General features: G+C 43.7%; 1 protein-coding gene across 1 annotated transcript in view; it reads right to left on the bottom strand.

The window, feature by feature from the left end:
- ENTPD3 (ectonucleoside triphosphate diphosphohydrolase 3) overlaps window positions 1–22,838 on the bottom strand; it is a 43,041-nt gene extending 20,203 nt beyond the window's left edge. Inside the window, exons 1-4 of the mRNA XM_001135726.7 lie at window positions 22,750–22,838; window positions 21,914–21,965; window positions 17,861–17,988; window positions 7,435–7,552 (exon numbers count right to left, since the gene is read on the bottom strand). Coding sequence (XP_001135726.1) covers window positions 7,435–7,552; window positions 17,861–17,988; window positions 21,914–21,953 — 286 coding nt within the window. The 5' untranslated portion in view covers window positions 21,954–21,965; window positions 22,750–22,838. The remainder of the gene's footprint in view (window positions 1–7,434; window positions 7,553–17,860; window positions 17,989–21,913; window positions 21,966–22,749) is intronic.
- Window positions 22,839–25,995: the final 3,157 nt, after the last annotated feature.

Here is a 25,995-nt window from a genome sequence, read left to right as displayed (position 1 = left end):
TCTTATTTTCATCTATATGCTTTCTTTTTTCCATCTCTAGGAATTATTGTAAAGAAAATCCCAGGCATTATGTTAATTCATCTACAAACACTTTAGTATATGTTTTTAAGAGGGAAGAACTCTGAAAAATATAACCATGATACCTAAGAAAAAAATCACTCCTAAAAAAGTTCTTAATATTATTAAAGACCTGTCAGTGTTCAAATTTCCCAGAATAACTAACTTTTTCTTTATAGTGTGATGCAGAAACCAAAGTCCATACCTTGTATGTGCATTTGGATGTTTTTTAAGATTCTTATTCTGTAACAGTTTTCCTGCCCCCCTTTTATCTTGCCATTTATTTATTAAAGAAATCATTTTAATGGAGTAGGTCTCTTATTTTGGATTTCGCTGATTGGATCCGTGAGGTGTCCTTGAACATGTTCCTTTGTCTTCTGTGTTTTTTATAAACTGGGAGTTAATTTCTAGAAATGTGATCAGATTCAGATTTGATTTTTTGGCAAGAGCACTTCCTAGGTGTGCTAGGTTTTTCCTAGTGTACATCACCGCACTGGGGGCATATCATGTCTCTCTAACTTCTTAGATTATAAGCTCCCCATCACTTTTTCACCTAATTGCGCACTTCCTCTTTCTTCAACTACCTTGGATTTGGGTTCTGACCTTCTTCTCCCCTCACTGGCTGTCATTCCTCCTAAGTTCTTTTGCTGGATCCTCTTCCTCTCCCCAACCTCTCAGTACTGGAGTGTGTAAGGCTAAGTCCTCAGATCTCTTTTCTTCAGTATCTATTCACTCCCTAGATGAGCTGGGGCTGGATATCGTCTGTATTCTGATGACACGCAGCTTTATTTCTTCATCCTCCCCCTCCCCCGAACTCCCGACTTGCCTATCTGACAACTCCACATCACTGTATAGATCAGGAATGAGCAAGCTATTTGACCCCATACCTGTTTTTGTATGGATTGCAAGTGAAGAATAATTTTTACATTTTCAAGTAGTTGGAAAAAAATAAAATGAAGAACAGCATTTCATGACATATGAAAATTATAAGAAATTAAAATGTCAGTGTCCACAAGTAAAGTTTTTTTTTTTTGAAATGCAAACATGCTAATTCATCTACCTGTTGTCTATGGCTGTTTTCATGCTAAAGGGGCAGAGTTGAGCAGTTATGACAGAGACCATATGACCCACAAGTCTAAAATATTTATCGTGTAGCTCTTTACAGAAAAAGTTTGCCTCCCCTGACTCAGATGATTTATAGCCATCTCCAACTTAATATGCCCAAAACCAAACTCCTTAAGCTTTGCCCTGCCCCCAATATGCTCCACTCCCAGTGTTCCCCAATCTCAGTAAATGGTGTTGTGATGCACACAGTTGCTCATATCCAAACTCTTGCTCATGGATTATGAACTCAGATGCCTCACATCAAGTCCATCATAAAATCATGTTGGTCCTACCTTCAAAATACCTCGCAAATCTAAGCGCTTCTCACCCCCTTCCCCGGAACCATCGTAAACCAAGGTTTCTTAACCTTGGTGCTACTGACATTTTGGGGTAGATAATTCTTTGTTGTGGAGGCTGTTCTGTGCATTGTACAATGCTTAGAACATTGTAGAATGGCAAGGGAAAAGGCCAAGTGTGGAAGCTGCTCAGCATTTTCTAGGAAAAGCCAAGGGGCCAGTGTGGCTGGAAGAAAGATGAGAAATGTCTTCTATACACTAGATGCTAGTAGCACCACGGACCCAGTCATGACAATCGAAAAGATCTCCAGACATTGCAAAATGTTTCCCGGGAGACAAATTCACCTTGTGTTGAGAAGCACTAGTCAAGGGCAAATTGACCATCACCTAATCTCTCACCCGTACTGATTTCACAGCACTTAACTGGTGTTCTTGCTTCCAATCTTAGCCCCTGACTACGTGTTCTATATCAACTGAGTGATCCGTTAAAAACAGAAGTCATATCATATTAGTTCCCTAGTTAGAATCTTCTAATGGCTTCCCAATATACTTTGAAGAAACTTCATTTGTGTCACAGTCAAACCCTTAGGACACCTCAAGTCCCTCCAAGGAGCAGGCCTTGGCTATAGCTTCAGTCTCATTTCTCATCTTTCTTCCAGCCACACTGGCCCCTTGGCTTTTCCTGGAAAATGCTGAGCAGCTTTCATGCTTGGCCTTTTCCCTTGCCATGCCTCTGCTCAGCATGTTCTTCCCCCACACATTTACATGGCCCATTGTCTCATATCACTTTTGTCTCTGCTTAGCTGTCATATTCTTCATACTTCCCTGACAATCCTGTTCAAAACAGCATGATCACTCTCTTTTTCCTGCCCTGCCTGATTTCTCTTCACATCATGTCTGCCTGACACTCGTTATATGCCCATTTATTTTTTTGTCTATCTTCCTCATTGGAATGCAAGTCTCATAACACATAACCACAGATTTTGTATATATTGTTTATTTCTGAATTCCTGGTGCCAAGAACAGTTCGTATCAAACAGCAGGCACCTAATACATATTTATTAAATCAATCAATCAATGAGACTTTCAAACCACCATACATCTCTATAGTAAGGAGATTGGCTAGTCCAATCTGGGATAAACAAAATATAATCTGCAAGGAGCTGGTCTCTGGTTAGCGGCTGGTGAGAGGCGAGATAGAATGGTGAAACCTTGGGAGTATGTCACCAGACAGCCTGTTTGCATAAGGTCCATTAAGCCTTCTAGAGGGAAAAGGAGATAGGATTCACAGGCTTCTAAACTGCTTGGACTTGGATACTTGGTCCCATGAGAGGAGCACTGAAATTGCTATTTCAATATGGGGAGAGAGGGTTAAACAGACGGCACAAAACTTACTTGAGGGGAAACAGAAGCCAAAGACATGCACCTCAGCTTGAGCTCCGGCCAACTATTGGCAAATGATTTTTTTTTTTGAAATGAAGTCTCGCTCTGTCACCCAGGCTGGAGTGCAGTGGCATGATTTCCACTCACTGCAACTTCTGCCTTCTGGGTTCAAGCAATTCTCCTGCCTCAGCCTCCCGAGTAGCTGGGATTATAGGCGCCCACCACCAAGCCCGGCTAATTTTTGTATTCTTAGTAGAGATGGAGTTTCATCATGTTGGCCAGGCTGGTCTCAAACTCTTTGCCTCAGGTGATCCACCCGCCTCAGCCTCCCAAAGTGCTGGGATTACAGGCATGAGCCACTGCACCCAGAGGCAAAGGATGTTTTTTTAATACTATGGTGGCCTGGTTTCTGATGCAACTCTTTGAGGGATTTTAATGGAGGAGATAGTTAAGTTTAGGCTCTAGTGGAGCTTAAGTAATTTTTAGTCACTGGTTTAAAGGAAAGACATTGTGAATGTCCCTTGTGGGGAAAGGCAGCAGCAGGCATGAGTACTGCAGATGAGATGAGACGCATGCAGAGAACCCAGCACCTCCAGGAGGTGGCTTCACCACAAGCAGCCAGAGGTACAGACACCAGCACAGAAACCGCCAGCAAAGGCAATGAACTCATGGAAAACAGTAGCAACTGGGGGTTGATACCAACCAGAAAGAAATTTCTGAGGGCCTAGGCATCTGGGAATCCCTGCTGGGTGAGCAAGCATTCATCACCCCCTTCTGTTTGGCCAAGACAGGGGAGTCCTGGGAAGTTTGCAATGGAGGAAGCAGAAACCCAAATTATCCTTGGAGAAGCCACAAGCCTTTGAGGGGATGACACTTGCTGACCTTCAACTCTGTAATTTGAGCTTTAGTTTGTGGTCTTCTGTTCGTTCAGAGTATATATAGATCCCTGAGGCTACTGTGATCAGGGAAGGGAAGATCCATTTATGGATATGCTGTGGCCTCCATGACTCTGTGCCTCCTCAAATCACATATGCCATCCAAGGTGGGCCAAGGAACCCTTCCCCTGAGGGACTGCCATAGCACCTCCCCATGTAAGTCTTGTTTTTCCCCACAGTCGTAAGGCCATCAGGACTAACTTGGTTGAATTGCCCTCCTGGGTCTAAAGACAGAGATCTTGTAACTGTGGGACAGAGTAACAAGTGGCAAGAGGATCCACCAGGAGCTCTGATTGTGGTGCCCCATGAATAACAGTTAATGCTTATTGAGCACTTACCGTATGCCAGGCATTTCTTTTACAACATTATGTCATTTAGTCTTCAAATCACTCCTGTAGGGTAGGTATAACTATTATTATGTTTTTTACTTTAGAGATGAGGAAGTCAAGACTCAGAGAGGTTAGATAACTTTCCAGGGTTCACACAGTAGGGATGAGGTGAAGTCTCAATCTCGATCCTACACTATCTTCTCTTTCCTTGGAGCACATAGTCTCTGTCTTTGAAAGGAGCAGCCTGCTGCCCTATTTCATGGTTGAAGGTGAGGAAATGGCTCAGGCATTACCTGAGCAGATAGAGGATCGCTGGTTGAGGTCAGAGCAAGGCTACAGCTGCCTGCATCTTGTGGATAACAAGCAAGCAATACTCAGAAAATATCCGCTGGGTGCAGTGGCTCACACCTGTAATCTCAGCACTTTGGGAGGCTGAGGCAGGAGGATGGCTTGAGCCCAGAAGTTCAAGACCAGCCTGGGCAACATAGTGAGACCCCATCTCTACAAAAAATAAAATTAGCCAGATGTGGTGGCAATGTCTGTAGTCCCAGCTACTCAGGAGGCTGAGATAGGAAGACTGCTTGAACCCAGGAAGTCTAGGCTGCAGCGAGCCATGATTGTGCCACTGCACTCCAGCCTGGGAGACAGAATGAGACCCTATCTCAAAAAAAAAAAAAAAAAAAAATTAAAGGAAAATATCCAAGTCCCTTATGTGGTGAATCCAAAACCGTGCCGTGCAATATACCCCTTCAAATAGACTTATTGTCCCAGCTGTCAGCTTCTTCAGGGTCTGCCTGAGCTGCAGAGAGCTGCCTTGCTCAAGATCTTGCTCTTTCCAGGGTGGCAAACATCCAAGAGTGGCAGCAACAGGGGGTATTACAGCCAAGCCACTTTACACCATTTCAACCCAGTGCAGCATAACGGATCAGCTGAAGCTTCATCAGGCCTGAGTTGAAGTTTGACTTCTCTTTTTTTGTCCAGTACTTCTCTCTGCCCACTTTCTGCTATAATAGTGCATCTCTAATAACCACCTTGCACTCCATAATCTGTCTCTACATCTGCTTCTGGAGAGCCTAACCTGGAACACCTGTGCATCAGGGTAGGCAAGCTCCTGGCTGCCCTCCTCAGAGGGCAGATGATCAGAATTCACTCTGATTAGCCAAAGAAGACTCTTGGTCTCCCGGTGAGAAAGACTAACTCTGCTTTCCAAGTTTTTCAATGCCATGATCCCCATGAACTTACAATGTTTTGGCAGCTCACGGAGGGAAACAAAGGAGGCTGCTCGGGCTGGGAGGACAGGTCTGGAGTCTCTAACCTGTTGTCCTGTGGGCTCAAGGATACACTGGGCACATTCAGAACACCCTGGTTGGGAGGCTACAGGCCAACTGAAGATCCTAATGCTCGAACGAGGAAGATAAGTGGCTTTGAAAAAGGCTTACACATATACACACTCCCTAACTAGGCTCAATTACTTGGACTAATTACTTAATTGTAAAAGGCAAAATTATAACACTTTTCATAGAAAAAGGTCTGTATGACCTCAAGATAGAAAAGGATTTCTTAAATAAAACATACAAAAGAGCAAGCCACAAAAAGGAATATTGATGGTTGTATTTACATAAGAATCAAGAACTTTTCATCAAGACACATCGCGAAGAAACTAAAAAGACAAACTACAAACTGTGAGACGGTATTAGCAATAATATGATAATAATAATGGCAAAGAATTCATATTTAGAATATTTATAAAGAATTTCAATGAATTAGTAAGAAAAATTCAACAATTCAATAGAAAAATGAACAAAAGACATGAACATGCATTTCACAGAAAACAGAAATGCCTATAAATATATGGAAAGATATTAAGTTTTATTAGTAACCAAGAAAATACAAATGCCCGTCAACAAGGAAAAATGAGGCCGAGCACGGTGGCTCACACCTGTAATCCCAGCACTTTGGGAGGCCGAGGCAGGTGGATCACTTGAGGTCAGGAGTTCGAAGCCAGCCTGGCCAACATGGTGAAACCCCATCTATACTAAAAATACAAAAATTAGCCAGGCGTGGTGGCAGGCACCTGTAATCCCAGCTACTTGGGAGGTGGAGGCAGGAGAATCGCTTGAACCCAGGAGGCAGAGATTGCAGTGAGCCAAGATTATGCCACTGCACTCCAGCCTGGGCAACAGAGTGAGACTCTGTCTCAAAAAAAAAAAAAAAAAGAAAAAAAAAAAAGGAAAGGAAATGAACAAGATAGTTACTCATATCAATGCAGATGAATCTTAAAAACCCAATGTTGTTAGTGAACAAAGCAAATACGGCATAAAATATGTTGATTCCATTTATATAAATACATGTTTAATTTTGTTTTAAAAAACAGAAACACTACATACATAAGACAAAACTATAAAGAACAAGGAAACAGTTAATATAAAACTCAGAATATGTTGTGGAAAAGACAGGGAGCTGCATGGCGGATCATTAATTATCATTGCTGATAATACTCCATTTCAGGGGTTGGCACCCCATGGGCCAAATCCAGTATACCACCTTTTTTTTGTACAGCCTGTGAGCTAAGAGAGTTTTTACATTTTTTAATGGTGGGAAAAAATTTACAGGAAGAATTACATTTCATGATATGAGAATTATATGAAATTCAAAATTTCAGTGTCCATAAATAAAGCTTTACTGGAACAGAGCCATGTCCATTTGTTTACATATTGTCATTCTCTGTCTGCCTCGCCATCAATACACAGGACTACTCCTTATCACTGCTGGAAGACAGCTATCCATGTGTCCCTTGTGTTTCCCTCCACAGCAAAAGGCAGGCATGCTCACTGCCCATTATAAATGCTTCCCTAAAATCCCAGATTTCCTTTCCTATGACAGAACCTATTGCATGAGTGCATACTATCTGTCCGTCTTTCCATCATCCTGGGCAAATTGGGAATCAGAACCAGTATAAGAAAATGCTGATACTCTGGGCTACTCCTGTGAGTAACAAATTGTCCTTTATTTCTGACCCAGGAGTCTTGTGTCTTCCAGCACCCATGAAAATATGGCAGGGTAAAATCTCAGACCATTCACAGTTCTTGACGCCAACCCTTTCCATGTATACAGATGAAAAAACTGAGGCCCAGAGAAGGGAAGTGACTAGAGCAAGTTTATTCCACTGATGAGTAGCAGCACTAGCACACGATCTCCTATTTCCTGACTCCCAGTCCAATGCTTATTCCCTGCCTCCAAGCAACATCTCAGGACCTCTCCAGGCCTCCAAAACACTTAGAACTCTACCTTGCTGCCCATTGTGACTCCCAGACACACTTCAGTCCTTACCTTTCACACTACATTTGAAGGTTTGACTGACCACTCCGGTATTATTCTCTTTTTCTGCTGGCCATTGATACACGTAGACTGTGGTTCTTGAAGACCCGGCATCCAGCACAATACCATACTGAATAAAAAGGGAAAGGGAGAGTCAGAATGGGCGGGACTCCTCTGAGGACTGCTTTCTCAGTGGGCCGCTGAGAACGCTGAGTACCTTAATCCACACTGCTTCGCTTAGGGAAGGGCTAATCAATAAGAAAAACTATTTTCTCCAAACCAATTTTGTCTCCTTGGATTGTGAGGGAAGGGGATGAGGAAAGGTAGGGCAGGTTCTAGGAAATAATTATCACTTTGCAATGCATTAGAATCACCTGGAGAGCTTAAAAAATCCCCCAATGCCAAGTCTACACCCCATACCAATTAAATCAGAATCTCTGAGAGTGGACTCAGGCATCAACAGGTTTTAAAAGTCCCAGGTGAGTCCAACACTCAGCCAAGGTTGAGAATTGTACTTCATGGATCTTGCATACAATTGAGTTGCCTGATTCTTCCTCATTCAGACCTCTGGGGAGAGGTACAAAAGCCATCTTCATCTCAGACGGAAAATGAATAGTCACCTGGATGCCCTCTATTTCCAAACTTCTAGGCTTATCAGTCTAAAAATAAACAACCAAAATAAAAGCATAGGAAGAAGTTATAAGAAGTTTTTCACAGGGTAGAGGCATTTCCTTTTTTCTTTTTTTTTTTTTTTTTTTGAGATGGAGTTCACTCTTATCACCCAGGCTGGATTGCAGTGGCACGATCTCAGCTCACTGCAAACTCTGCCTCCCAGGTTCAAGTGATTCTCCTGCCTCAGCCTCCCAAGTAGCTGGGATTACAGGTGCCCACCACCATCCCCGGCTAATTTTTGTGTTTTTAGTAGAGATGAGGTTTCACCATGTTGGGCAGGCTGGTCTCAAACTCCCGACCTCAAGTGATCCACCCGCCTCGGCCTCCCAAAGTGCTGGGATTACAGGCGTGAGCCACCACGCCCGGCTGAGGCATGTTAATACCTGTATCAGTGCTCAGAATTAAAGTATTCATAATTAAGGAGAAAAAAAGCAAAATAAAAAAATAATATTGACATATTGATCACACTTTGGCAATGTGTATGTCAACAAATGAACAGGCAGGTGTTGCTGGGCAGTGCTGGGGCTGGCTGTGTGCAGGAGAGTAGGCTGAGAGTCCTGGACCAATTTGTCCAAGTTGAGCAGGCACTAGAAAGCTTCACCTGCAGGTTTGGCCCAGCCCAGGCTCTGGACCAAACCTGACCAGGAAAGAGCATGTATTAGTAGCCTATAGAATTTGGAATTAGCAATGCATACCTAAGCCCCGTATCTGTTTGTGCTCAGAGTCATCCTAGGGCATCCAGAGGCCTTCAGGGTGGCCTGAAGTCTCCCACCGCACCACCTTTGGGTTAACCTAGCCTGTCCCACAGAAGATGATGAAGTTGGGTCTGGAGGCAAGCTGACTCAGATGGATTCTTGATTTTATGATGCTGGACTGGGTAAGTTGCCTAACCTTTCTGGGTTCCCTCATCTTTAGAGGACTTACTTGCAGAAGTAAATAGGAGGCTATATGCCTAATGCTTAATGGCTACTCATAAATACAGGCTATTAGCATATATAGAAAAGCCAGTCAAGCAAAATAAACAAATAAAATCACAAAATAAGAAAAACAGAAAAGAAAACAAAGCATCCCTCAAATCCAACTATTGCGTTAGCCCTTGTTGTATCTTTTCTAACAATATATGTATATATGTATCTGGATATATACATATATCATTGTATATATGCAGTGGTGCCACCAACGACTCACTGCAGCCTCAACTTCTCAGGCTCAATCGATTCTCAGCCCCAGCTTTTCGAGTAGCTGGGATTACAGGTGTGCACCATCACACCTGGCTAATTTTTATATTTTTTGTAAAGACAGGGTTTCGCCATGTTTCCCAGCCTGGTCTCGAACTCCTGGGCTCAAGTGATTCACCCACCTCCGCCTCCCAAAATGCTGCTGGTATTACAGGGATGAGCTACCGCATCTGGCCATGCAATGCTGTTTTCTTAAAAGTATATCATGAACATGTCTTCCTGACAGTAGAAACAGATTGATATCACCATTTTCATACATTCATTGTATTCACTTTTAGGTACAGAGTAATTTAACCAATTTCCTGATCCTATACATTTAGGAGGTTTCCAACTTTTTATTATCTATATTACAAATGCTTGTTTTGTTCAAAATGGGACCATATTTTTAAAAAGTTGCTCCAGCTCCTGAATCATAGCCTCTCCATTATTTTGAAATAGAACATCTGTGTTCACTGGTATGTGAACTTGGACAGCCTCTTAATCTCAGCCCTTCAGTATGATGAATGTTGATCAGGATCCTGACCTGACATCCCTCATGGGGAACAAGGGTGGCATTGTTCATAATCTGTCACAGGCAGCGACTCACAGGGAGATTAAAGTACAGGTTGAAACTGAAGGCAAGAAGGAAACCAGGCACTAAACTAAAGAGGTCCAGGCCTCTATATTCTTGGTCTGCTTTCTTTCCTCCCCCCTGCTCCTGACCTGATCACCACCACTCCAGCCCGCCCTGCCACGCCTGGTGCTGAACCATAAAACAAGAAGAGAGAGATAATAGGAGAAAAACTGTCACCTTCCTTTCCTCAAATCTTTATTCCAACCCTTCAAAAAGGGTGCATGTTTTTCCTGTGTTTCTGAGGCTCAGGGCTGCTGGGCCAAGATCAGAGAGAAGAGTATCCATTCTCATTTGTAACTCCAACTGGGATCCAGCTTTCACCAGGGTCTGCAGCAGCCAGACTTTGCTCTGTGAGACTGGAGAAATGGCTGTCCCTCTGGCACCTGCTGATATAGGCCCACCTCTACCGACTCACACGGATCTAGCCCTACCATCATTCACTGACATTTTCAAAAGTGGGAAAAATGGTCTTTAACCAGTTTTCAGAGCTCTTTTGCCTAAACAGTGAAACTCAGTGTGATTCTTTTGGGGGAGAGGGGATGGGAATGAATTTCAGTTCAGCTGGCAAGGTGATGTTCGGATAAAAAGTAGTAAGTAATCCTCTGTCTAATGCAGTGTCAGAAAAAGCATGGCTCAAATGTGGATCTGAAGACACAGTGGATTAACTGAAAGGAAGCAGTCTTTCAGTTTAGAAATGTATAGAATAAGGAAACTGGTTAAATTACTCTGTATCTAACAGTGAATGCAATTAATGTTAACTGAAAGGGCCAGTCTCCTTGGTCCAACACTTAAGGATTGTGTGATCTGTCTAAAGCAATAGCGAAAGCAGAATCATAAGGTCAACTTTCTTAGATTTGTTTATTATTATTATCATATTACTATGATAATAAATAGTAGTAGTAATAAGCCTTGTCCTGCACTTATTCTAGGCACTGCAGAAAGTGCTTTGTGTTATTGCCTGTATAAGACATATGTTATCATATCATATCATATCATATCATACCATTCGACACATGGGCAAACCGAGGCTTACAGTAGTAAGTAAATGCCCAAGATCACAGACCTGGGATCAAGCCTGAGTCTAACGGACTCTAAAACCTGTACTCATAGCCATGATGTTTTCACTGAGCTCCAAGGAAACCAAGTGTAATGGCATGACTGTTCAGTAATCAGGTGCATTGCAGACTTTCTTATTTAAACAAAAAGTCCCTTGAAAGTAAAGTCTTAGTTAAGGGGTGTGCAGATCTGGCTGGAGGAGAGGACCCATTTGCATAAGGAGACCGAGGCTTTCTGAAAAAAAAAAAAAAAAAAAAAAAAAAGAAACTAATTATCCAACTCTTACTCTCCAAGAAGTAGACCAGGGTGGGCTACAAGGCACCAGAAATCCAGACTGATGAGCAAGGCTCAATGAGGGTTAAAAGGGAATGATTTCAACACAGACTGGGCCAGTGGTTTTGCTTTGGAGAGTAATGGCTGAGCATGGGAGTGTAGACTAAAATGGCTTATGATCTTGGACCCAGTATGGGGAACTAATGTGGGCTGAGCAGGTCACAGTGGAAAAGCCCATCCTTAAAACCTTTAGACTGTGCAGAACCCATCTTCAACAGTGACATCACATGGCTGCAAGAGGCAGTACAATAGTATTGATCATTGGACTGAGAAGCTCTAAAATTCTTGGATGGTTATGATTAGGGGTAGGGAGGGTGAAGCCTCAAGAGGAAGGTATTGGACTTCATGATGATAAAGCGGGGGAGTGGGGGCCGAGTGAAAATTACAAGTGATGGCATCATGTTTACTCTTCAAGCTTGTGGAGCAAGTCAGACCAGTAACACAAGAGACTCAGACATTTTCGCCCCTTGACTGCATTTTAATAGTTCTGACCATAACCTCACATAAACCAGGGTTAGGCAAGCCAAGGTTAGATTTAATAGCCAGATATGACCTTGCATTAGAGTCCTCTGTAACATTTCAGAGCCCTCCAGACAGGCTGTTGTAGAGCTGGCCCTTTAGAACCAACTGTCAGCTTCACACGAAAGCAAAACAGGGCTCATGGTATAAAAAAATAAACATAACAAATAATTTAAAATCCCTCATATTTGCTCAACTTCATCACCTGCAATCCTCTTCAAAACAAAAAAAGAGAGATCTCTCCATATCCTGAGAAAAACTGCATGTGGAACACTCTCTTCCAAAGCTGTCATTCTGTTTCTGGTTCAACTGGCCCAGAACATCTGTCTTTTCTCACATTTAATCCACCCAATTAAGCAGAATGGACCTTCCGAGCTCATCTTCCTGTGTTTTACAATTTCCTGTCCCTTGCAATGGTGGCTAAGGTCTGTTACCAAGATTCAGAAGAGATTTAAAATCCCCTCTTTGAACTGCCTGCTGATTGGTGGAGGGTGTGTCTCCTGGTTCCTCCAAACCCTTGTTTAAGGCCACTGTTGTCTGTTCTCTTTTCTTTCCTTTACACCAGTTCTGCTATTGTCAATCTGTGTAACTATGGGAAGCTATTTGCCCTTTCTTTTCCTGTTTTCTCATCTGCAATACAGGGATAATAACAATATTATTTACATGGAGTAGTCACTGGCAATTCTCTGCCCACATCCCCTCAGGCCTTACTACTGTGATGTAGAACCATCCATCTTCCACCTGCCTGAAGGCTTAACTAGTGGCCCGAGTCTACCTGATCACAAAATATGCCAGAAGGACTAGAGAGTTAACATCCAGGGAGCAGCCTCTCAGCTAATGACTGATGGAAGCTGGTGAATAAATATGCCCTTGACTGGGATATCTGGGAGGCACATGCCTGTATGCCCCTTGATATGGGACAACTTTGAGTTCTCTGTACCAGCTCACAGGGTCTCAAGCAGGACTGAGTCCCAGTTGCCCACAGTGCTGACCTGCTGCATAGCAGGCCCTCTCTTGGCTGCCTGACCCATCTCAGTTCCCTAGTCCCTCACCAGTGTTTCCTGGGATCATCCCCAGATGATCTACTTGCACGTATGTCTTTGACTTGGAGAGCCCAACCTAAGACAGTAGCATTCAACATGTGTGGTTTTCTCCTTCAACAGTGCCCTCTAGACTGCCCAGGGATCTATTTTTATCTACTCATTTTACTAGTCTTCCATCTGATTCCTCCATGTCTCTCCATTGTGAACAGAGGACTTGCCTGTTACTGTCCAGAACAAGTAGAAGCCATCAGCTGGCAACTGCCTTAACCAGCCCATTTCTAACATTTGTAGGATTAGAGACAAAATTTTATGAATAGAGGCTTCTGCCCTGTCCCTTTCCCAAACCTGTTCTCACAGAATAAAGAGCCCATGCACCTGTGTGTGGACAGTTCAGACCACACAGCTATGCTCTGTTTACACTCCCTGTAAGCAGCTGCCTCTTGGCCACCCCTCAGACCATTGGTGATGTCCACCTTCTGGAGGTCCACGAAGACCCTAGATTCTGAAGTCTTGGGCACCACAGTGTGTTCTAGAAGGGGAAGCATGGGCTCTGGGTAAACACATTCGTTTGGGTCATAGAGAGAGATAAGCCTGAAGTGCAGCTAGAGCTGGTCTTTCTGAAATGTGGGGCCCAGGGCAGGCAGCCCAGCTATCAGGGTCTAAGGGTGGTACTAGGCTTAACTCCTCTCCCTCAATTCAACAAACCTTCCCACATCTGCATGCATCCTCCCTACCTTCCATCCTGTGCAAAGCAGGAAGTGTTCTCTTATCTGAGGCCAATCCCTTCCCTCCACTTGGGATCTCCATTCAGAACTCAGGGTCAGGGAGAAGTGGGAGGCAGTGAAGAGAGCCCTGGCCTTGGGAACAGAAGGGACCAGGTTTCAGTTCTGGACCTGTCATTCACTGACCAAACCTGTATTTTCTCACTTTCAAAATGGCAGTCATGGTGCTCGCTTTGTCCACCTTCTATGGTTGGCATAAGAACTAAGTGATGTAATCAGGGAAAAGCGCTGACTTAACTGAATAGCACTATACAAAGTGTAAAGAGATATTACTCTTAGTTGCGGCTGGGCACGGTGGCTCATGCCTATAATCCCACCACTGGGAGGCTGAGGTGGGTGGATCACCTGAGGTCAGGAGTTCAAGACTAGCCTGGTCAACACGGTGAAACCCTATCTGTACTAAAAATACAGCAAGAAAAAATTAGCTGGGCATGGTGGTGGGCACCTGTGATCCTAGCTACTTGGGAGGCTGAGGCAGTAGAATCACTTGAACTGTGGAGGCAGAGGTTGGGGCGAGCCAAGATCATGCCACTGCACTCCAGCCTAGGTGACAGAGCACGACTCCGTCTCACAAAATAATAACAATAAAATAAAAAATAAAAAATATATTACTCTTAGTTGCAGGTCCTTTTTTTTTTTTTTTTTTTTTTTTTTGAGACAGAGTCTCGCTCTGTTGCCCAGGCTGGAATGCAGTTGGCACTATGTCAGCTCACTGCAACCTCCACCTCCCGGGTTCACGCCATTCTCCTGCCTCAGCCTCCTGAGTAGCTAGCTGGGACTACAGGCGCCCACCACCACGCCCAGCTAATTTTTTGTATTTTTAGTAGAGATGGGGTTTCACCACGTTAGCCAGGACGGTCTCAATCTCCTGACCTCGTGATCCGCCTGCCTCGGCCTCCCAAAGTCCCAATTTTATATACAGTAGTTTGTAGAAGGCAGTGCCTGGAGCTTGGGAAAACAGCTTCTTTTAGGCCTCAGCTACTATCTTTGGACAACTGGGTAATTTGCTTTCTTCTCATTATTGGGTGATTGCATAAGGTTTTTTAAAATTTTTAATTCACATTATTCATGAGGGCTGAGATTCTTAAATAAAATATCCTATCAAGGAACCAAATGCTATTATATTATCTAATGGAGATTTTACTCTAATCTTTTAGAAAACCTGCCTTAGAATGTTAGCTCAAACCCATCCTTAGAGTCCCAAACAATATTAGTTTCTTTTCTTTTAAAAATGTCTATGTATTTCAAATATTACCTTTGAATAGTCACTAACAGCAGGAAGATATGGAAAAGACTTGTGAGGTCAAGTGTAAATGTTAAATGAGATTCAAAGAACGTGGCTGAATTACCTGGTCCCTATGGCACAGCTAAGAAGGGTTTGTACACTCTTAATGAGTCAAAAAACAAAGAAGAGTTATAAAACAGAGACTATAAATGGACCTCAAAGCCTAAAATATATACTATTTGACCCTTTATGAGAAATGTTTGCTGACCCCTACCCAAAATGATTGAAGGACTCATCAACTTGCTTCATCTTTCCTTTGTCAGCCTCTCATGGAATCACCTCCTGTCTCCAAGGGCACCCTCAGAGCCAAGCCTGGGGATATATTATGATTCTGAGCCTAAAGATCATTTGGGGATGGACTTGTTGAGAACTAAGAGGGGCCTCTGGGACTAAGCACAAGGTCCTGAGTAATTTTTTTTTTTTTTTTTGCCGGGGGTGTGTTGTTGAGGGAAGTGTTGGAAGGAACACAGCACATGTTCTAGACTCAAGAGTAGCAGCGGACGCCATGGGTGGGGCGGAGCATCTGGGATGCGCTGGGAGCCTAGGATCCCCGACAGTTTTGCAGAACACTGAAATCTATGGACTCTAAAATGGACTTCATTTAAAGAAACCCACGGACCATTAATGGACAAAAACATGAGTCAATATGTATTGTGGCATTCAAATCCTAGCACTCTGGGAGAGCATCAAGTACCACGTTTTTGAAGACCATGGCCTATCATCATTATGCATTCAAGATTTGAGTTTGAATAACCTCATCAAGACTTAGATCTTCTTCAGAAGCTTCAAGTCTCATCTGCATTAAAGCTCTCCATTGAACCCTCTCACAAAAGTACAAGCTTAAAGGGGCTAAAATCCATTAATACATTCCATTTTATATCCCTTCCTCTGACTTCTCTTCAATTTCCTTGGCCTCTAGGGTCCTTCATATTGCTTACGTTCCTTTAGACTAGAGCCAAGGAGACAGTGCTTTCCAAAAAAAAAATGTGTTCTGTGACCATAAGTTTTCATTGATAGAGAAGCATAAATTTGGTGAATTTAGAATTAGGTCTTTTATCATATCCTATAAAAAGTTGAGTTAACAGGCTGGGCACGGTGGCTCATGCCTGTAATCTCAGCACTTTGGGAGGCCAAGGCAGCTGGATGCCCCAAGGTCAGGCATTTGAGACCAGCCTGGCCAACATGGCGAAACCCCATCTCTACTAAAAATACAAAAATTAGCCAGGCATGGTGGCAGGCGCCTGTAATCCCAGCTACTCGAGAGACTGAGGCAGGAGAATCACTTGAAGGCAGGAGAATCACTTGAAACCAGGAGGCAGGGGCTGCAGTGAGCCAAGATCGCGCCACTGCATTCCAGCCTGGGTGACAGAGCGAGACTCCGTCTAAAAAAAAAAAAAAAAAAGTTGAATTAACAATAAGGAAATGAGGATGAAGCGGTAAAAATGTTTTGGGTTACATTATACTCTCAGAAGCTATGTGGTTTAGAGAAAAGGGCCCCCAACCACAAAAGTTAGTGGTTCTTATTCTGTCTGCTTCGTACTAGGTATATGGTAACTGAGAAAGTCACTTAACCTCTCTGAACCTTAACTTCGTCATCTATAAAGTGAATCTAACATTTTCCCCCCGGCCTACCTCACAGGGTTGTTGTGAGGATCAAATGAAATAATGTACATGAAAAGACATATATAAAATGTATAATACAGACAAAGGGTCCTGTTACATAGTTGGAAGTCATTCCCTCAGATTTTGGGCCTAGGAAGGTAGGTGATTTAAACTCACTGAAAGCATGTACCATGTCCAGGTTGGATACATGGCAACAAGGCTATGTTAAATTTTTTTTCTCTGAGTTGAGTCCCTAAAATACTATCATGGGCTAATTCTAAGAAGGAGCACGAATATATATTCCCCTAAAATTATAGCTTAGCATTGTTAATGCTTTAGAGCAGTTATGGGAGTTATAGATTATAACATATTAGTGATTTGTGAAACTTTTTTACTAAAATGTGACCCTCATTTTTCTTTACATGAAAGAACATAGAATATTTCACAATGCATCCCACGTGGTAAGAATAAAAAATTGTTTTAGTTATATGTAAAAAAAAAAAAAAAAAAAAAAGAGTAGCAGCACAAATAGAGCTCAAGGAGACCTTCTCAAGTTCTTGATTTTTTGTTCACTCAGCCTAGGCTAGAAGAGGTGCCTGGGTCTCCTGGTCTTGACTTATTTTTTCCTTTTTTTGGAAAAATTTCTTTTTGGTAGAGATGGAGTCTCTCTATATTGCCCAGGTTGGTCTTGAACTCCTGGGCTCAAGCAATCCTTCTTCCTCGGCCTCTCGAAGTGCTGGAATTACAGACATGAGCCACTGTGCTCAGCCTCGGTCTTTACTCATTATCAGGGTTGTGTGGTTGGGAGAACAGATAAACTGGTCAAAATGGAAAGTGCACTAACTGGTAAATTTTTTTTTTTTTTTTTTTTGATAGAGATGGGTTTCACCATGTTGCCCAAGCTAGTCTCGAACTCGTGGACTCAAGCAATCCACCTGCCTCAGCCTCCCAAAGTGCCTTACAGGCGTGAGCCACCGCACCTGGCTGAACTGGTAAATCTTTGATAGCTATCTGCAACTCTTGGTTACAAATTTTAGCTTTGAAGTCAGAAGTCAAAGCAAGACTACACAGTCCTTGGAGAAGGTGTCAGTCACTACCCTCAATTTGTAGCCTCAAATATCAGAAACCCAGCATGTCCAGACCTTCTCCCTTGCGTCTTACACTAACTTCTCCTGGCTTCAGCCAGAGATGGGGGGAAAGGATTTTCTGCTCTTCTAACTCATGGTTTTGGAATAATTGATTTCTTCCCCTTTATGCTCATTTCTTCCCTTTGTTGCCAGTCCCTTCACACTTACCTTCAGTCCTGGAGGGAGGACCTCTTGCTTGTGGATCTGGATGACAGTGATACTCACAAGTACCACAATACTCACAAGCAAGACCACCAAGGCAATGATGGTTGGAGTTCGGTAGAGGGCCTTGAGGCCTAAAATGAGAAGACCCAGAAGACACTTGAGGGGGAGGTAAAAACCAGGCACTGGTATTCTTTGTAGAATTGATGGACTGGCCCCATAATCAGGTGCATAAACCACTTTCTCTGGTGTTAGCAAGACCCACACTTCTAAGATGGAGTAGCAAATAAGCTCCCCTTCTCCCCAGTTTTGGGGAAGCACAAACAATACCTATTTGCCCTTCCTCATAAATTGTGTACTAAAACAGTGTTGCAGGGAGGGTATGCATGGTCTAGTTTTCTGATATTTTGGTTATCCCTGAGATGAATTACAATAACATTTGTTTTACTTTTTTCTTTTTCTTTTCTTTTTTTTTTTTTTTTTTTGAGATGGAGTCTCACTCTATCGCCCAGGTTAGAGTGCTGTGCCATGATCTTGGCTCACTGCAGCTTCCACCTCCCAGGTTCAAGCGATTCTTCTGCCTCTGCCTCCTGAATAGCTGAGATTACAGGTGCCTGCTACCACGGCAGCCAATTTTTGTATTTTTAATAGAGACAGGGTTTCACCATGTTGGCCAGGCTGGTCTCGAACTCCTGGGCTCAAGTGATCTGCCTGCCTCGGTCTCCCAAAGTGCTGGGATTACAGGTGTGAGCCACCACGCCCAGCTAACATTAGTTTTAATGGAGATTCAAAAAATCTATTTTTAAAAAATTAAACCAGGTGATAGAATATTTCACTTAAAAATAATCTCATAGAATATTTCATTTAAAAATAATCTCAGTTAAAGAAAAAGAAATTAGGCTGGGCAGATGGCTGACCCCTGTAATCCCAGCACTTTGGGAGGCCGAAGTGGGTGGATCACTTGAGGTCAGGAGTTCAAGACCAGCCTGGCCAATATGGTGAAACCCTGTCTCTACCAAGAAATACAAAAATTAGCCAGGTGTGATCATATGCGCCTGTAGTCCCAGCTACTCGGGAGACTGAGGTGGGAGAATTGCTTGAAGCCAGGAGGTAGAGGTTGCAATGAGTTGAGATCAAACTACTACACACCAGCCTGGGTGACAGAATAAGACCTTGTCTCAATAAAATAAAATAAAAATAAAAAAATTAATACTATACTATACTGAAATGATTTCATTTATTTGAAGTTCAAAAGTAGGAAGGTAACAGGAATCAGAATAGTGATTGCCAGGGGGCAGAAGTTGGGGCAGGGATTCACTGGGAAGGAATATGTGGGCACTTTCTTGGGGTAATGGCAATGCGCTATACAGAGTGTGGAGTATATGGATGTGTGCATTTGTCAAAACTCATCAAACCTTTCAAAGTCCTTTGGAGAAAACTTGAAAATGAAAGCAAATCAGTGTCTTAGGTATAATTTCCCTTTAAAAAAACATTCTTATAAATTGCCCTTACTATTCTAAAAACATACTTTTAGAAGGCAAGAACACCCAACTTAGGGGCACAACTTAAGATCTATCCATTTCACTGAATAGAAGTTATACCTAATTTTTTAAAAAGATCAAAAGACATTCAATGAAAATACTGACTAAATAATAATCTTGGGCTGAGTATAGTGGCTTATGCCTGTAATCCCAGCTTTGGGAGGCTGAGATGGGAAGATGCTTGAGGCCAGGCGTTAGATGCCAGCCTGAGCCACATAGTGAGACCCCATCTCTACAAAAAATGAAAAAATATCAACTGTGCATGTGGTGCACACCTGTAGCCCAAGCTACTCAGGAGGTTGAAGTTGGAGGATCCTTTGATCCCAGGAGCTCAAGGCTGCAGTGAGCTGTGCCGCTATACTCCAGCCTGGTGACAGAGTGAGACCTTGTCTCTAAAAAAATAATAATAATAGTCTTGGTAAAACTATTGGGACATCAACATAAATGACAACCAAATGGTTGAAATATGATGAACACTAATAGAAAGATCACTAGATTCATCGAATTCCAGTATATATCTAATCAATTGGCTATCTAAATGTAAATTAATTAAAATTAAAAAATGCAGTCTCTCAATCTTACTAGCCACATTTCCAGTGTTCAATAACCACATGTGGGCTAGTGGCTACTATATTGGACAGCGCAGCCATATAACATTTTTATCATTATAGGAAGATCAATTGAACAGCAATTGGATAGATCCTGTCTTATTCCAGAACATTATTCCTAGATCATTATAACCTATGCTTTACCCCTCCATTATTTCTGTAAGCCATTTTCCCAGAAGAATAACAGGGCATGTCTATGCGCCCACGATATAATTAGATTCAGCCCCCAAATTCAGTCACATCACAACATTTGCTACAGGAGGGCAGTCACGCAGTAGGTCTTCATGGCTCAGAACAGCTAACTCTTTCCATCTCAACTGATTCCCCTGCAGTGTAGCTGCGGTCACAGACACTTCTTGGTGTCAAAGTTGGTCACTTAACACCTTAATCCTCCTACCTTGTCATTGAAAGTGTAAACTGGTACAGCATCAATGGAGGGCAACTTGTCAATATTTATGAAAACTGCAAATAAGCATGCCATCTGACTCACAATCACTCTTTTGGGAAGTTATCCCACAGAACTAGCTCCACATGTGTAAAATGACTTAGACACAAGGTTACTCATTACAGAATTGTGGGTAATAGCAATGGAAAGGAGAGCCAACTGCCATGGAGTTGACCTGCAGAGCATGTAAAGAGGTCCTATATCACTTTTCTGTGATTCCAAGTAAAAGTACAGGAACCAGTTAATCCACAGAGGCAAACTTTTGCATTAGCTTTCAAAGAATGCATTTGTCAGTGTTAGTTATAGAAGTTTAAGGGATTTTTTCCCTCTAACAAAATGGGGTAGAAATTTAATCTGCCAAGTTAAACTTGTCCTTTGGAAGGAATGTAACAGGTTAGTCTGTATGAGTGACGTTACAATCTGTGTTAACATTTCAAAGTGTTTTGGGGGAAAACCTAAAAATCAAAGGAAAACAGCTCCTCAAGTGCAATGTCCCTTTACAAAAATAAAAGATCATATAGATTGCCCTTACTATCCTAAAATCATATCCTTTTGGAAGACAAGAATACCCAATTAAGGGGCATGACTAAAGAATGTCTATCCATGGGGGAGGAGTGTGTGATATGTATGCAGTTTCCTGACCACAGCTACGTGGCTGGCCTCCTAAGTCTTCTGTGTTTCAGCAGTTTTCAAGTAAAAAGCTATGATTACCTTAAGCAAACTCTTGTCCTTGCAGAAAAGCTTATTACAAAGCAAAATGGATGAGACCAGGTCTTACTCATTTAGGAAATGCAGCCTAGAGCTGTGCTGTCATTAGGGCTGGACAAACATGGTAATTGCAAGGTACCTACCTGAGCTTGGAGAAGCCAGAGCCTTCTGGGCTTCCACATGAGCAACTCCAAAAAGTGCTCTAGAGGCAGGCGGGGCAAGCTTAGAAGTGTGTGTGTGTGTGTGTGTGTGTGTGTGTGTGTATGTGTCTGTGTGTGTGTGCCTTCCAGTGTGAGAAAATCCTGCACTTGTGCCTGCAGTATCAACCATAACAACACTGACTCACAGTGAGGGGTGGGGGTGTTGTAGGCACTGTGCCAGCAACATTTGGATGGGAATACAGGAAAGATCCAAGTACTGTACAATTGATCACAAAATCCACAATACAGTATTCTAAAGCAAACCTTACACACAGCTAGCTAAGGGAAACCACAAGGACCAAATTAATGGATTATACAAACCGGAAAAACCATTTAAGTGAAACATGCATGTTAGTCCTTGTTTTGTGTGGCTTTGATGAAAAGCATTACTTTTATTTGAGGAATGCCGGTGTTGAAACCCAGCTGAGTACTGAGTCTCAAACCAATAAAGTTAAACAATCATTTGCAGGGGATATGGATGAAAAACTGTAGGCCGAAGCTGGGGTTCTCTTGCGATTTGGCAAAACCACGCTTGCTACCTGCTGAGAGATACTAACCTGCTTGCTCACATGGTTGGCGGGTCAGCACAGTGAACATCTTTTCTCCTAGCTGCAGGTGAGAGAATACAGGATGTCAGTAAGTCCACCGCCCCCGGCCTCAGAAGTTTAAAGAACGAGCACAGGTTAAGACAAAACCCATTTTACTTCCTCCAAATCAAAACCTCATCCCGGGAAAGGTAAGCCCAACCCCAGAACTTCAGAGACAGCCCCAAAGCTGGAGCTTAAATTCCATGTCATCTCCCCAAATGCAAGGAAATGAAAAATGGATTTGCTGAAACTTCAAACTGAAAAGGTTTTCGAAAAAAGGTCTTTTTCTGCAGATTGTTCCACCTGTACACACACCCAAGAGAGAACAAATCTTCCCCCTATTATTAACATTCACAGAGCTGAGGCGGGGCTTTTCTTCAGAACATGAGCAAGGAAGGTTTTTGTGTGTTCATGGATCGCGAGCCTGGAGCCTCTCTAAAGCCCCGGGAAGGGAGTCTTTAGCTGCTGGCTGGAAATTGCAAAGGGATGTCGGGGCCCTGGGATCCAGCCCCCACCAGGATCTGGGGTCACCTCTCTGGACTGCGTCTCTGCATAGCCGCAGGCATCTAAGCGCCCAGCACATCTGCGGATCCGTGCAGGCAGTCGGTAAAGACGCGCCCCCCCGTCGTGGGCATGACAGGGACCACCTCCCAGCCGCCCAAGGATTTGGGGCTCCCGTGTTTCAGTCTCTTCCTCTGGCCCTCTGAGGAAATCCGATTTTGTTTCTTTGCCTCCCAACTCTCAGTCTCACGCAGCACCCCCGACTCCTTCCTCGGCAGCTCAGGCGCCGGGTCCCCTGATCTTACCTGTGCGGAGCCGATTCGGAGAAGGCGACTAGCGCTGCCGCAGAGGCGGCCCGCGGCCAGCGCTAAGGAGGTGTCAGCTCAGACGCCGGGAGGCGGCGCCGGGTGTAGCGGGGCGGGGGCGGGGGCGGGGCGGCCTCGGCCTGGGACCGCCCCCCGCGTCCGTGTCAAGGCCAAGTACCTCTTCACCTTTTCTGATTGCTCTCACCTTCACACCCAGCCCTCGATGGAAGGGGAAGGGAGAGAGAGCGCGCCTCTTGCCAAAAGACCGGCCCTGCCTGCCCAGAGAGCCTTCTGTCCCCCTCCAGGTCGAAGCCAAACAGCACTTCACCTTTCCTCTTTCAGTTCCCTCCACACTCACCTGTACCTGAAGTCGGAGAGGAGGGAGCCAGGCCTTGCCCTGAGAACCCACCGGAGCCTATGTGGGCGAGGGGGAAGGGAGGTGTCTATTATCTGCCTCCTTCTTGCATCTGTGTCAAGACCAAGAACCTTTTGATCTGTCTTCTAGTTACCTCCATTGTCACCCCAACCCTAGGTGGAGGGAAAATGGGGACAAGGCCAGGCAGGGACTGGGCACTCTGTGGGTGTGCATGACCTTATGTGGTCCCCCGGTGGGTGGCTCCTGTGCTCCGCCTCTCCACGGGGTGGAGTAGAGTCAAACACCTGTAATGTTGGGAGTGAGGCCAGTAGGCAGGCTGGCCCCTAGGTCACTTGGGCCTAAAGCACAAAGTATGGCAGGCACATTCCCTTTCATACTTAGCAGAACTGCCTTGGCCATGCCCAGGGACATTCTTGCTGTTTACTGAGCAATGCTCTGCCCTACTCCATTTAATATGGATGTCATAAGGCCAAAAACTCAAGACAAGTACAGCCCGGAAGAGGCAAAACAGAAAAGATAACAAAAAGGCAGCATGTGGGCTGCCGTGATCCAAACACCCCAGGAGTCTGTCTCAGTGTACAGCAGCAGGCAGCCTCCCGGCTCCTCTGAGTGACCCCAGAGACCCTTGGAGTGATCCCAGCAAGAGGCCTAAGCAGGCCCTTTTTGACCATCCCTCCTTATGGTTCCTGCATGTCTGGAAGGAAGAGCTGAGTCCCTGGCTATACCCTGCCATAGCCTGCTTTCTCCTAGAAATCCACTAATTTTCTGTCCTGTGCAGGTGGGGCCAAAGCCCCTAAGATAAGAAGTCCTTAAGATAGGAATGCCCCTGCTTTGATACCTCTGAATCCAGAGAGGTGGGCCCCAAGCCTGAGTTATGTGTGTGTGCCTGTGTGTGTGTGTGTGTGTGTGCACGCGTGCACGTGCAAGAGCACCATGGTCATTCACCCAGAGTTGGATAGAGGTGGACCCCATTGGGGGATTGGGACAGGGTCTGCCCTGGGGGTGTCAGACATTCAGTGAATACTTGCTGAATTAAAAGACTTGTTTTCTTTGAAAGCTGTGGGACAATGAAACATAAGGCATATGGCTGGCAGCCGGGGGTCCGTCTGCACCCAGGGGGCTGTAAGTACACAAACAGCTGCTGGCAGTGCACCCGGACCCGAGCTCAGTTAGATAGCCCCAGTGGGTGAATGACTAACCTTAGCATCCCCAGTGACTTCCCAGGGGCTGGGAAAAGGTTTCCAGGCCTAATGGGCCTTGAAAGGCAGTTAGTGCTTGTGTATAAAAATAACAGAGATCAGTCCATGCCAGCTTTCCTCTCTGCTTGCATCAACCTACAGACCTTGTAAGTGTGAGCATCAGCCTCCTTTGAGAGCCCTGTAGTCTCCAATTCTCCTTTTATTTTTCCAAGCTTTTCTGGAAACTCTGCTCCAGGCACTGTGTCAAACTCCTTTGCAGCTTCCAAAGTAGACCTAGTCATTCAAAGGCATTTCCTCATCCACCTTCCACATGCAAGAACACACACACACACACACACACACACACACACACACACTCCTTTGCGAGTTTTCCTGATAATAAAATAATACAGATTTGCCCACCAGCTATCAAAACATATTGTAAAGCCACAGTAATAAAAACAGCCTGGCTTGGGCACAGGAATATACTGAGAGATCTAAAGAACAAAAAAGATAGGCCACAACAGACTATTGGATATAGGATTATAAGATAAAGAACAGGTTGAAATAACATATTATTCAATAACTGGTATTGAAACAACTGGCTCATTTGGAAAAGGATTCTAATTACTCATCACCCACAAAAATAGATTTTAGGTGGTTTAAAAATTTAAATGTATAAAATAATTTGACATCCTAAAAAATGTAGAAGAACATTTTTATCATCCTTGGGAAAGAACAGTCTCTTCTACTATGCAGTCAAAGCAGGAAGAGAAATAAAGTCAACAAATTTGAATCCATGAAAATGAAAAATGACTGAATAGAAAGACACCACCCACTGCAACCCCCCCCCCCACCAAAAAAAAGATAAATTCTCAGGAAATACCTAAGAATGTGACAGTAAAGAGTTTAAAACCATAAGATATACTAAAGTCTATAGAAAAATATGAATATCTGAAATAGAAAATGGGCAAGTCACATGCATTGGCCAATTTACAAAAGAAATATGAATGGCTGACTAACATGGCAGAGATGCTTAATCTCATTATTTACCAAAAATTGTCAACTAAAACTTTGGTATATTTAAACAAGATTAAAAAAAAACTGATTAGACTTGATTAGCTTAGCAAAGTTTAAAAAGATCTAGGCCAGGCACAAGGGCTCACGCATGTAATCCTAGCACTCTGGGAGGCCGAGGTCAGCAGATCACCTGAGGTCATGAGTTCAAGGCCAGCCTGGCCAAAATGGTGAAACCCCGTCTCTACCAAAAAATACAAAAATTAGCCAGGTGTGGTGGTGCATGCCTATCCCAGCTACTCAGCAGGCTGAGGCACGAGAATTACTTGAATCTGGGAGGTGGAGGCTGCAGTGAGCTGAGATGCTGAGATCATGCCACTGCACTCTAGCCTGGACTACAGAGCAAGACCCTGTCTCAAAAAAAAAAAAGCAATAATAATCAGTGGTGCTTGTGTTGGAGAAGGTGCCAGGAAACAGGCCCTCTTGAAGCATCTGATGCGTGCCATGTCCTCCCACTTCTCTAGACAATTTTGCTGGTTCCTGCTCCTTTCCTGGGAGTTTCTCAAGACTCAGTCTCCAGGATTATTTTCTTCTCATTCTGTATTCTTTTCCTAGGTAATCTCATCCATGCCTACGTCTTCTGTTTTATTCACAGAAGCTCTCAAATACAGGGTT

Source organism: Pan troglodytes, chromosome 2 (genome assembly GCF_028858775.2).
Source record: "Pan troglodytes isolate AG18354 chromosome 2, NHGRI_mPanTro3-v2.0_pri, whole genome shotgun sequence".
NCBI lineage: Eukaryota > Metazoa > Chordata > Mammalia > Primates > Hominidae > Pan > Pan troglodytes.
The sequence above is the reverse complement of the archived record's forward strand: the minus strand, read 5'-3'. Positions and strand labels throughout refer to the sequence as shown.